Source organism: Cyprinodon tularosa, unplaced genomic scaffold, assembly GCF_016077235.1.
Source record: "Cyprinodon tularosa strain WSP-4 unplaced genomic scaffold, ASM1607723v1 ctg613, whole genome shotgun sequence".
In the NCBI taxonomy this organism is placed as follows: Eukaryota; Metazoa; Chordata; class Actinopteri; order Cyprinodontiformes; family Cyprinodontidae; genus Cyprinodon; species Cyprinodon tularosa.
In genome coordinates, this window is record NW_024039356.1 from 310,971 (window position 1) to 323,478 (window position 12,508).

The 12,508-nt window shown below is 38.8% G+C and overlaps 1 protein-coding gene across 1 annotated transcript; it reads left to right on the top strand.

Annotated features, from left to right (window-relative positions):
• Positions 1 to 1,232: 1,232 nt before the first annotated feature.
• On the top strand, positions 1,233 to 12,508 carry api5 (apoptosis inhibitor 5). The gene is made up of 14 exons (XM_038307541.1): positions 1,233 to 1,566; positions 2,590 to 2,751; positions 3,485 to 3,578; positions 3,679 to 3,744; positions 3,841 to 3,992; positions 5,725 to 5,931; positions 6,075 to 6,179; positions 7,022 to 7,111; positions 7,391 to 7,572; positions 7,699 to 7,792; positions 7,886 to 7,942; positions 8,818 to 8,897; positions 8,994 to 9,136; positions 11,205 to 12,508. The coding sequence occupies exons 1-14, from the start codon at positions 1,495 to 1,497 to the stop codon at positions 11,282 to 11,284; spliced, it is 1,584 nt and encodes a 527-aa protein (XP_038163469.1). The 5' UTR covers positions 1,233 to 1,494; the 3' UTR covers positions 11,285 to 12,508.

The following is a 12,508-nucleotide window of genomic DNA, read 5'->3' on the forward strand; positions in this document are numbered from 1 at the left end:
AAATTGATTCAAAGTTTTCTATTTAAGGAAAACCAGCTGATTGCATCGACTCATTCACTCAAAGGCAATCCCTCACACTAAGCATGCTTGTAGCGACAGTGGAGAGAAAAAAACTTCCTTTTAACAGGAAGAAACCTCCAGCAGAACCAGACTCAATGTGAGCGGCCATCTGCCGAGGCTGACTGGGGTTCAAGGAGACAGAAGCCGACATAGAAAAAGAAGCATAGATACAAAAGGCAACTGTCAACCAGCTCCACAGGCAGCCCCATCCAGGAAACACACAGCCAGGCAGACGGGCTCTGAGCCAGCTCCCATGTCAGAGGATGAAGAGAGGGCATCCAGTTGGTTGCAGTCAGAGAAACAGGACTACACTGAAAAACAGGCTAAGCTCCAAGCTTGCTCCAATCTATAAAAAAAGGTGTTGATGGCAGCAGCACAGCTGATATTTCTCTCCAGGATGTAGTCACAGCCAAACAGGAACAGACCTGATGAAGCTACTATGAGAAAAAGCAGAGAGAGCAGAATGTTAGCGATAAATAAAACAGACTCTGCAGTGGGACAATAGAGATAGAATGAAGCAGAATGAAGAAAAAGAGGTCCCAATGTTCTCCGGCAGTCTAAGCCTATAGCAGCCTGAGCCACTTTTACTATAAGCTTCATCAAAAATGAAAGTTTTAAGCCTAGCCTTAAAAGTAGATGCCGTATAACAGAAAAAAAAAAAACATCGTTTGGAATTAGCTTTTTATATTTACTCTGTCATCTTTTTCCAATAAGGGTTTTGATTACTATTTTTTCAAACATCCCACATAGGTTAAAAAATTGCCACTCGTAGTATGGCGGACGGGATGACACGTCGTTTTCCGCCCATCGAAAACAAGTTCTTCCTTTTTTCCCCACTGTCATCTACGGAAGAGGATTAGGGCCACTGGAAAAAAAAAGTTAACTGATTTTTAAATTTTATTTCAGTTTAGTATGGGAAAAAAGACTTAAATCTCAGAATTCTGCCTTTTTTTCTCAGAATTCTGACTTTAATCTTTTCTGACTGAATTCCGACTCAGAATTCTTAGATTAAAGTCAGAATTATGAGATTAAAGTCAGAATTCTGAGAAAAAAGTCAGAATTTTGACTTTTTTCCATACTAAACTGAAATAAAATGTAAAAATCATTAACTTTTTTTTTCAGTGGCCCTACTCCTCTTCCGTAGTCGTCACAAGGGTGGCGCATGCGCACAATGTTACCTTCCGTAGCATTATAGCCGGGGAGAACATTGCGGGAAAACAGACGGTCGGGGGAGGGAGTCCATTGACGATATTCTAGAATTTTCATTCTCACGCGCCTGTCGCTCCCACGGTAGTATTAGCCATTATTCGTGTTGTCGTAGGTTAGTTTATCTAAAACCTAGCTAGCGTTGCGCTGTAAGGTGCTATATTTCCTTTCCCCCCCGTGGTTTCATCAGCGGTCTTCTGTGAAAGCGCCAGGGACCGGGACACGCTGATGGCGGTCACAATCGAGGAGCTTTATCGGAACTACGGGATCCTTGCTGATGCTAAAGAAAACCTGAGCCAGGTGAGGAAGCTCAGTCCGCTCACAGTGTTCTCAGCTCGGTTATGTTGTCCACAGCGGGCGGCTTAGCTTGGATTTAGCTGATCTATTGACATGTGTTAGCTGCAGCTAGCCATCATAGTGACCATGCTAACCAGCAGATAGCATCACAGGCTGCATTATTACCTATTATATGTTTAATACCTGAAAAAGTCTCCAGCATGTTCATGCTGTTGCACTTTATAAAGCGTCGCAGCAATAGCTCCTGTTTTCTTTAACGAAGCAGGAAAAACACATTAATCTGAAGAAATAAAACAAGTCTGCTGGTGAAGCTTTCAGCCATACAGGTCATGGTCATTACAAAAATAAATTAAATAAAGATAAAAACGTTTCAAACTTGCAAATCAAGTAGAGTGGATTGTTTTAATGTTTTTTTTTTTAAATAAAACAAGTATTTTTACTTCTAAACTAAACTTGTAATATTTGAGTTTGTTGTAAAAATAGCTATTTCGGTTAAACAAATTGAGTAAAATTTGTATAAAATATGGAGAAATGTGTTTTTTATGTGATGGTAAATGGGTTTTGTTGAATAAGTTAGTTTAAAGTTGTTAGTGTGTCAGTGGATTCACATGGTAATAGTTTAATTCTCAGTGTTTAAAAGAATAAACATTCAGGTTCTCTTTTAAAAGTCACCAGCATCATTTCATTTTAATTCAAGTACAGAGTATTTTCAAGATGATGTACTGTTTATTAGCTAATGTATTTATTTTTATAAACAAATTAGCTAATGAATGTAAACTCTGGCTCTGTCAAAGGACCTAAAAAATAAGCACCTGAATAATAGTTTATCATGGATCCTTTATCCTAATAAAATGGCAACATGAAATGTTAAAGCTGATCTGAGGGTCACCTGCAACAAGCACTTTCATCATCACTCAAGTTTTTGGAACACAAACTGCAGACTTAATGATTAGAAATTACGTTTCAGGCCAAATTATCATTGTTACTGTTTTATCAGCGTCATTAACTTATTATTTTGTTGTGCAGCACAAAGATGCATACCAAGCAATCCTGGATGGTGTGAAGGGTGGTCCCAAAGAAAAGAGACTGGCGGCACAATTTATTCCTAAATTCTTCAGCAGCTTCCCAGAGTTGGCTGATGCAGCCATAAATGCCCAGCTTGATCTCTGTGAAGATGAAGATGTGTCTGTAAGTAGAAAAGAAATGATCTTCGTTTCATTTTAGCGTGTTGATTATCTGAATTATCTGTAGCTCAATCTCAGTTTTCTCCCTGCGGTTTGCAAAAACGTAATTATCTGACATCACATTAGAAGAGCTGTGAAATAAAAGGAAAGTTTAGTTTCTGAAGCCATGATGTTTTAAAGCTTTTATGAGGCTTGAGAAAAGGCTAATTTCTTTAAACCCATTCTTATAAGTTTCTAATGGTAGTAATTGCCAGCTTAATTACTGCCATTTGTTTAACTTATGGGGCTGGGTTTTTTAGGGAATACTTTCTGGAACATCGTTAGCGTTTCGTTGGGTTTTATTCCATGTAAAATATGAGAGCTGGAACTAATTATTTCACAAATCTGTCAATTTTTTTTTCTATTAAACAATTAATAACTAGATAGCCAAAGGTTCCTTTAAGACATTTTATAAAAATTAACCCAGGTGAAACTAAAACTTTTCCACTTGAGGAGTTCTGCATAGAACATATTACCATGAACTTTTTAAAGTACAAAATACTTTTTGCAATCTTGTTATAATTCCTGCTCTAAGTGCGTCGCTCTGTCAGCTAAAGGCGTGTTTTAGAGTCTCTATACTCCAGTTACCGATAAATCGATTACTAAATTAGTTAACGATCATGTTAATAATGGAATACTTGTGGTTAATCTGATTGTTTTGGCCCTATTAAGCATTACCAATGTCTGCGTTTGTCCAGATTCGACGACAGGCCATTAAGGAGTTACCCAGGTTCGCAACTGGTGAAAACATTTTTCGAGTCGCTGATATTCTGACCCAGCTCCTACAAACAGGTGTCATGCTAATGTGGATCCCAATGATATTTTAAGCTCATCACAGAGTCGCTCCTGTATAACTGGTTGTAATAATCGTTGTATCTGTTGGGGTTTTTAGACGATACTGCAGAGTTCAACCAAGTGAACACAGCACTGATTTCAATTTTCAAGATGGACGCTAAGGGTAAGCGTTCCTGGAGGCACTGAGTGGATAACTGGGTATGATGTACATCATAGAATGAGACAGAAAAGCATTTAGTTTTTTTCTATGGTCATCCAGGTACACTGGGAGGTCTCTTCTCGCAGATCCTGCAGGGTGAGGACATAGTGCGAGAGAGAGCCATCAAGTTTCTGTCCACCAAACTGAAGACTTTACCAGAGGACGTCATGACAAAGGAGGTGGAGGATTACGTCTTTGCTGAGACAAAGAAGGTTTGTGTTTTAGTTTGCAGCTGCTCTGCCTTTTTGTTCATGCTAAGATGATTAGCATGCTATGATGGGTTGTAGTCTCTGAAGATTATACTGCAAAAACGTGAATCTAATTAAGTAATTTTTTCTTTAAAAAAAGTGCATTTTTTCTGAACTAAGCAGGTAATTTAGACTCTTTGCAAATGGAATAAGACAAGTTACATTTGAAATGAGAAAAAAACAACTGCATTGTCTTATTTCAAGGCCGTTATATCTAATTATCTTATTCTAAGTTAAGAAAAAATAATTCATTTGGCAGGTCATCTTATTACCTTCAGACATTTAGGGTGAATACGATTATTTTAAGAGATTTCTACTTATTTTCAGATAGTTTTTGCAGTTTACTATCATAGTTGATGTAGTTCCAAGCTGTTTGAGTATTAGCTTAGCGCTCTGTCACACCATGCCAATTTAGCCGGTGTATGCCTGATGTCCCAGAATCTCCAAAAACGCTGGCATACGCTGAACTTTGTATGTATTTTTTTCAATTATGGGCATTTACATAGATTCATAATGAGTCCAGAACTTCTGTCCAATGACAGCCTAACTTGTGCATAACGCACAGCAGCGTAATGCCCATGAAATGATACTTTTGCACCATTTCATGGGTATTACGAAGCATCAGTTAAAGCTGCTCCCCTCAGGAGCAGCGATGCGCATGGTCTGCATAAAAAAATTTATTTGGTCGCGTTATTAACCTAGCTGCAGTTCACTGCCTGCCCAAAAAAGGAATAAAGAAAAAGAAAAAAAAGAAGGGTGTTTTTTTTTTTTAGTGGCAGCAGATTGAGCATCATGTCTGCTAGGAAGTTTGTTGGTGGTGGGCGTGAACGCAGGGAGGATCCATCACACCCTTCCTTCTGGCTCACCCTTTGATGGGGATTAAGTCTGGAGGAGAACTGACGGTTTTTACAGCACTAGTGGCTGTTTTTTTTGTTTTTTTTTTGACAGGAGACTGACAGGGAAGGGGGTATGACAGAGGGGGAGAGACATGTGGCAAAGGACCACGAGTTGAGGACTAAGGGCTCCGTTCATGGGCTGTGGGCACTAACCTCTGCGCCACCTGCACATCCTGTGAACCCCCTTTATACCAAAACGCTGCCAATACGCCATTATACAGTAGCTGGAAGTTAGAAACACGTTCTGGAACACGTCAGATACGTTGATATGCGTTGGAGAGAAGTTCTTGATAAGTTACGCAGAAGTGATGCATAAGTTACTCAGAGGCCTGGCGTCTGGCCTGACGCCACGACCGATGAGGAACTGACACTGATCGTATGTCAACCATCAGGTAACTGACCTGGAACTGATGGCCCACCTATTAGCAAACGCTGGCATACGTCTGGAGCATGCTCGTAATTTCTCGATGTCCTCGCTGTCGACATGTGCCACCGTGTTTCAGCGTGTTACTTTAGTGTGCTCATAACTTTTACAAAATGTACCTATAACTTATTCAAGCTATGCCAACTTTTTTGACAGATTTTTTGAACCTCAGGCATAGGCTGGTCTAAATCGTCAAGATGCGACATGTGCTTTAGAAGTTTCTATTTAAAAATATGTTGACGCATTCGACCATGGGACATGATTTTTTGTTTGAACTGGTTTCCAAAACGTCTTATAGTGTAGTTATTTTAGCAGAACAAACTGTTTTCACGTTTAACGAAAATAAAAAGGTTAACTTTCCTGCTGCCCCCTGTAGGTTTTGGAGGACGTCACAGGAGAGGAGTTTGTGCTTCTGATGCGCGTGGTGTCTGGTCTGCGGGTGCTGCAGTCGGTAAATGGACGACAGCAGCTGGTGGAGCTGGTGGTGGAGCAGGCTGACCTGGAGCAAGCCCTGAACCCAGCAGACCCAGACGCCGTGGACCGGCTCCTGCAGTGCACTCGACAAGCTCTGCCGTTGTTCTCTGTAAGTTCACCTTGATGTTCCCAAATTTGAGTCATGATAAAGTTTTAAGGTTGGAAGCATGACTTTAAACCTCTCAACATTATAATATGTGCAAGTTAATTGTAATCTAAAGGTAAATTTCTCATGGTTGTCTTGCTTTGCAGAAAAATGTCCATTCCACCCGGTTCGTGACGTACTTCTGCGAACACGTCCTGCCTAACCTCAGCACCCTGACGAGTCCTGTAGCAGAGCTGGACATACAGCTGGAGGTAGAACATTTAGAATAACATTTATTGGGACATTAATCAGTGCGATCTTTTCTAAAGTATGCCTACATATCTGTAACTGAGGGCGTGTGAGAACCTTCTAAAATACCTTTCCTGCTGTAATTTCAAAAGATGTGCGCTGTAGCGCCTTTGAGTCAATGAGTCGATGCAATCAACTGGTTTCCTTAGATGGAAAACTTTGTATCAATTTGACTGGATGATCTGGTTGAATTGTCTTGAGATGACGTGTTGTGAATTGGAGCTATAGAAATAAACTGAATTCAATTCAACTGAATATAACAATGAACATAATATACCACAAAACCCTACAGACAGACCGGGGCAAAATGTTTGGAAACTGTGCAAAAAAAGCTCTAAAATAAATGTCTTTTTAATCTAACCTTCGATTCGAGAGCAGAGCTTCAGAAACATTTATTTTAAAAGGGCTGGGGTTAAATAAATAGATAACATGGTATTTTCCCATATTTTTCTCACCTCTTTTTGAAACAAAGGAATAAAAAGTTGGATAAACTTCCCAGATCTCTCTGAGAATCACCTCTCTGCCTTGGTCAGCTTAGAAACAATTCAACGTCGTTTATTGCTGCATTTTTCTTTTCTTTAGACGTAGATCTCATTATGTTTTCACTCGTTTAAGTGGGATTTTGCTGCATAGAATGCACCACTAGTTTTTTTTTTTTTTTATTATTATTATTTCTCATAATCTGTCCAAGTCAAATGTGGGAAATAGTTTTAATTTGTGTATAGCTCAGAGATGGAAGTGAAAACAATCTGCACAGATCTGCCCCCCTCAAACATTTTACTGAGAGCTGTTGTGTGTTTCTTAGGTGCTGAAGCTGCTGGCTGAGATGAGTCCTTTTTGTGGGGATATGGAGAAGCTGGAGGCCAATCTGAGCACGTTGTTCACCAAGCTTGTGGTAAGAGTTGTCCTCTTCCATTGAACCATGGGATACACAGATAAAAGGCTCCCTATTGGACATCATGGCTTCTTTTACCCCCACCTATGTAAGAGGAAATCATTTCCTGATCAGAGGGGGGGAAAGCAGGAGAGCCACTTACTAAATAACACATTCAATCAGTATTCTAAATGTTTATCAGTTGCTACGTTTCCATTAACCATCAAATATTCCGGGGGAACATTAGTGGAACATTTTTTATTTTTTTACACCGACTGTGTTTTTGTTGCCGTTTGTTAGGAATTCATGCCGCTGCCACCTGAAGAGGTTGAGAACGGTGAAAACTCTGCCAGCGAGGAGCCCAAACTGCAGTTCAGCTACGTGGAGTGTCTCCTCTTCAGCTTCCACCAGCTGGGCAAGAAGCTGCCCGACTTTCTGGTGGACAAGGTGGATGCAGAGCGCCTCAAAGACTTCAAGATCCGGTGAGGTTTGGACACCATTCCTGAAAACCCCTGGAGTTCAAAGGCTGTCTGTCAAAATGGGATGGCTGTGCGTTACTGAGGCTGGAGTGGTTGTTTTATTTAGACGTCCTGTTTGTTTTCCAACAGGTTACAGTACTTTGCCAGAGGTCTGCAGGTTTATATCAGACAGCTGCGAGTGGCCCTGCAGGGGAAGACGGGGGACGCTCTGAAGACGGAGGAGGTAATCGTCTATACAGCCTGATGGCTGCTGATCCAAAATGAAGAAATCAGTACAAACACATTCATGATTGATATGTTATTTTGATTATTTTAGAACAAAATCAAAGTGGTGGCCCTGAAGATCACAAACAACATCAATGTTCTCATTAAGGTAAGCGATTCAGAAACATCTTTGACAGATTTTACTGGCATAATGGTGATAGTAATAAAGATGCCTTCTTTCATTTATATTCGGCTGCAACTAACAATTGTTTTGGAAATCTATTATTCTGTTTTTTTTTATTGATAATTTGATAGCAAAATGTTTCTTAAGGAAGTTTTTTTTTTACAAAATTAAAATCAACTGAAAACTAAAAATGTTTTTTTTTTTAAACAATTTTGGTATAATTCCTGCTCTAACTGAGTCGCTCTATCAGCTAAAGGCAGGTTTTTAATCAATTACTGAGTTAGTTGACAATTTTTAAGTGATTGATTAATCCGACTAATTTTTTCAGCCCTACGTTGAGACATTTTGACCACTTGATGAATTATTCAGTTTGATTTGAATATGCTACTGCAAATACTTCTAAAATAACAAATGCTATTCATTATATAAATGAATTTACAGTCCTGTTTAGTCAAAGCTATGCTAAACTTTCCGATTCAATGTTTCTTGCTGTGTTTGTTGATTTGGCTGCAGAGGAAAACCCAACAGATTTACAAACACTTTGACCCAATAGGCTGGGATGGGAGACAGGAAGCAAAATAAAGATAAATACTTGGGCTCAGAATGTAGAATTTGAGTAAAGTGGGTAGAATGTGCAGCAAGTTTCTGATAATTATTGGGATCAGTTTCCTCTAATAATTCCAGGGATAACTCCGGGTCATTTAAGCCTGCACTGAGGATGAGTTTAAATAAAATAAAAAGTTTTAGGCTGATTTTTAAATAGGACGTTTGGTTTTTCAATGCAAACTTGGATCTAGTTCCTTTGGTGCATGTTCTGCTTATGACTCGTTGGATTAAAAACTTCTTTATTTTCATTTCAGGATCTCTTCCACAACCCTCCTTCATACAAGAGCACAGTAACCTTGTCCTGGAAACCCGTCCAGAAGCCAGAGGCAGCAGCGTAAGCCTCCACATTAACAGAGGACATTGTTCAACAGTCAAGAGACGTTAATGTAACACTCATTCTCCTTTCATCTCATTTTCTTCTTGTTTTTAGGCCCAAACGTCCATCAGGGGAAGAAATGGGATCTGGGGCCAACACAAAAAAACAGATCATGCCTCTCCCACGACGGGACGCAAGGCAAATTTACAACCCTCCCAGCGGCAAGTACAGCGCCTCTATTGGCAATTTTAACTACGGTGAGGCGACCCTGGTGGCACTTTTCCTGTTTTAAAACCTAATGTGGTTTTAGTGCATGTCTTTTATTGTTGTTTTGCACGTTTTTTTTTTTTTGGTTAAAAAAAAACACTAATTGAAGGATTATGACTTGTCACACTTTCTGCTTTAATACCGTTATGAGGGTATCCTTATTAAACTGTACGAACAGTTAGTTCATGGTTTGGTTTGAACGTTTAGAATTGATGTGCTTGGTCCAATGGAAGTTTTACCACATCGTTTTACTGCAACCTGACTAGAGAAATACAGGTGAACCGTAGAGTGAAAGGTCAGATTTATCCCGGTGTTTTTTTAAGTTTCAGAGTCACATATTTGTTTTACTTTCAGCTTAAAGAACAAGAGAAACTAAAGTTTCTCCTAAAAGGAAATTCTAACCTGGAAAGTCCAATTCCCCACCAGCTGTGACTTCCAAATCCACTTTAAAGACATGAAAATTCCCTTTAAACAGAATGATTTCAGTGAATAAAACAAAGGAGTAAGAAACATTAAGTTTAGTTTAACATGCTGAGGATATATGATGAATTTTGTGTTCAAATGGTTCAAAAAATGTTTTTATGCTGTAACCATTAACTCATTTTATTAAGATTAAGTCTCACGTTTTTTTTATTCCACTTCCTAATGGTCTTGTATCTGTTTGAAGCTTTTTGTACCAATTAAGATCTTAAGTGAGGCCTGCATTTATATAATAAACTTTACAAATGGAGCAATGAGAAGATGAGCACCGCCGTCTGGAGGAGAAATGTCACAGAAGACTTATCAGTGTGTCACAAACCATGTAAAGAACACGTTTCACTTTCTGAACGTGATTCTCAGACCAAATAAGGGTTTACTAAATAAATCTGGCCTTTATAAAAGATATACAAGAAGAAACCAGAAGCTTGATCCGTTGGTAGTTTACTGCGATCAATCATGTTGTACCGCATTGGCAAAAGCATGCAGTGGATGGCAAAGACTGGGAATCTGCACATTTGAATAGTGAAGATGAATACAGCTAAAGTCTTACAATGATCTGGGTTTGTAAGTTCAGATGCTCCTCGCTATTAAAACAGTTTTTTTAAATGGCCAAAATTAGTAAACATCTAAATGTAAAAATCTGGTTAAGATATAACAGAAGAGTGTGAGCTGTTAGTGAAGCAGAATTGGATCATTGCATCAGGAGAGCTGAATTCAAAAGCATGCCACACTTTCCAGTTCACTCTTCTTATTAGTCTGTGTTCTGCTGCAGTGTTTTTTTTTTCTTTCTTCCAGTTAATTTAAAAATGATATGAGAAAAAAATCAGTTCTACCCCAAAGAGAGATTAATAGAGACAGTATTTCACGGCCGACTCGTACAGAAACAAGCTATTGTAGCAGCCATTCAAAATGTCTTTTCCCAGTCAAACGCCAGCCGAATAGCAGCCCACTTCCCTCCAACTCCCTGCAAAATCCCCTCCAACTTCCAGCCACTGGAGTGCATATTTTGTTACTGACTCCACCCTTTCACTGAATTACAGGGTCTGACCAGGAGATGGCGCATCTCTTTAGATGTTAAAGTTCACAAATCATGACAGAATATTATAGTAAAAAGATTGATGTTTAAAAAGGAATTGTAGGGGACCAACCAAGGACCAGTCAAAGACCAGCCGGGGACAGTGGGGAAATTTTGAATGGCTTCTACTGTACCAGCAAATGTTCATATTGACTGTTTCTCTATGGCAGGGGTGGGCAATTCCAGCTCCTGAGGGCCGGTATCCTGAAGGTTTTACATCCTTCCTTTATCAAACACACCTGAAGCAAATGGCTGAGTTACCTCCTCAGTCTGCAGTCAGTTTCTCACAAGTCCTGTCAATCAACTAATTAGCCAAAGGCACATCTAAAAGTTGAAGGATACCGGCCCCCAGGAACTGGAATTGCCCACCGTTGCTCTATGGTGTTTTCAGAGGATGTAAATATGTCAAACAGTGCAGAACATTTATTGGACTTTTTTCTAGACTCATGTTCAGCCTCCTCTGTTGCACGTTTGCTGAGTTTTCTTATGCCATGTCGATGCAGAGCAGCGCGGTGGCTTCAGAGGCGGCAGAGGACGAGGCTGGGGGATGAGAGGCAACAGGAGCCGAGGCCGAATCTACTGAGAGACAGAAATCTACATTTCTTTGTCAGAACTGCATCACATCAGGATCTCCTCATCAGAATGGACTATTTGTCATTTACCTATATATATTTTTCCTTTAATTTTTTTACAATTAAGTTTTTTTGTTTTTACTCTTATTGCCTTTCATCTGTGGGTCTTAGTTGCTTTCTTCTTCTGGCTCCAACTCCTCTTGTCATGAACACATGAGTAGCTGTATTTCTCTCAGCCAAGGTAATCCGTAATCTAGATGTGTGGATTTTCCCTTCCCTCTTTTTATTTTTGTTTTTCAGAAAATTTTAAACCTTGTGTGTTTTTTGTGGAACAAAAGACTGCCAAGTTGTAACTAAATATTTTGGTCACATAGTTGTGGAAGTTCCTCTTGTTTAGCAGCATGTTTGTGGAAAAATCCATTTCAATTTTCTCTTATTTAACCATTTTTTTTTTTTTTTTTTTTTTTAGCAGAGCTTAATTAGAATTGGCTGACTGCTTCTTTGTATAAATCAATGATGCCCTTTCATTAAATTTTTATCATAAAACTAGATGGAAGTACAATATTTGTCCCTTACTCGTATTTGGGGAAAGAAAAAGCTATTTTCAGGACCAAGGCTATTGAAATCATATCACTCTAAAGTATACTACTTGATTTACCCTATATTTCGATTTTCTCTTAAAGTTTGTTCCCCAAAATTATTTTTGGCTCACAATATAGCATCCAGTTGCAAAATGCTCAAAAACATGCCATCTTTTCTGACTATAGCATCTGTGTTCGAAGCATTAATAACCTTAAAAGAGGTCCCAACGTGTTCATAAATATTATTTTACAATCTTCTTTTGGAGCCCCCTGCTGTCTGAAATTAATGAGATTCTTTTTTGTTCTTAATATTAGAAGTCAATATTAATATTAAAAACCACAACAAATATTTGGATCTGAACTTTTTTCAGTTAAATTTGATATACTTTTTTTATTTTAATCATAAAATTACCAAACTGACCTAAGTTTGCAGTCTTAACTCCACCAGCCAAGTTTCTGTAATCTACTTAAATTCTCCGTATATGTCCTACAGGTTGTTACCAATAGAATATGATTTGTTTTATTGTAAATTTATTAATCTGACTTTCCCTCTGAGAAATGAGCTTTGAGGCAGAAATGCTTTTGCTGACATCTGGTTTGTAAACATTTTTTTTCCTTTATTTGGTTGTGTTGATTAAATTTCCTCCATCTAAA

Coding starts and splice junctions, on each gene's coding strand:
- api5 (XM_038307541.1), top strand. CDS start 1,495: ATGGCGGTCACAATCGAGGAGCTTTATCGGAACTACGGGATCCTTGCT. Junction 3,745..3,840: donor TTTCAAGATGGACGCTAAGG/GTAAGCGTTCCT, acceptor ATGGTCATCCAG/GTACACTGGGAGGTCTCTTC. Junction 7,573..7,698: donor CTCAAAGACTTCAAGATCCG/GTGAGGTTTGGA, acceptor GTTTTCCAACAG/GTTACAGTACTTTGCCAGAG.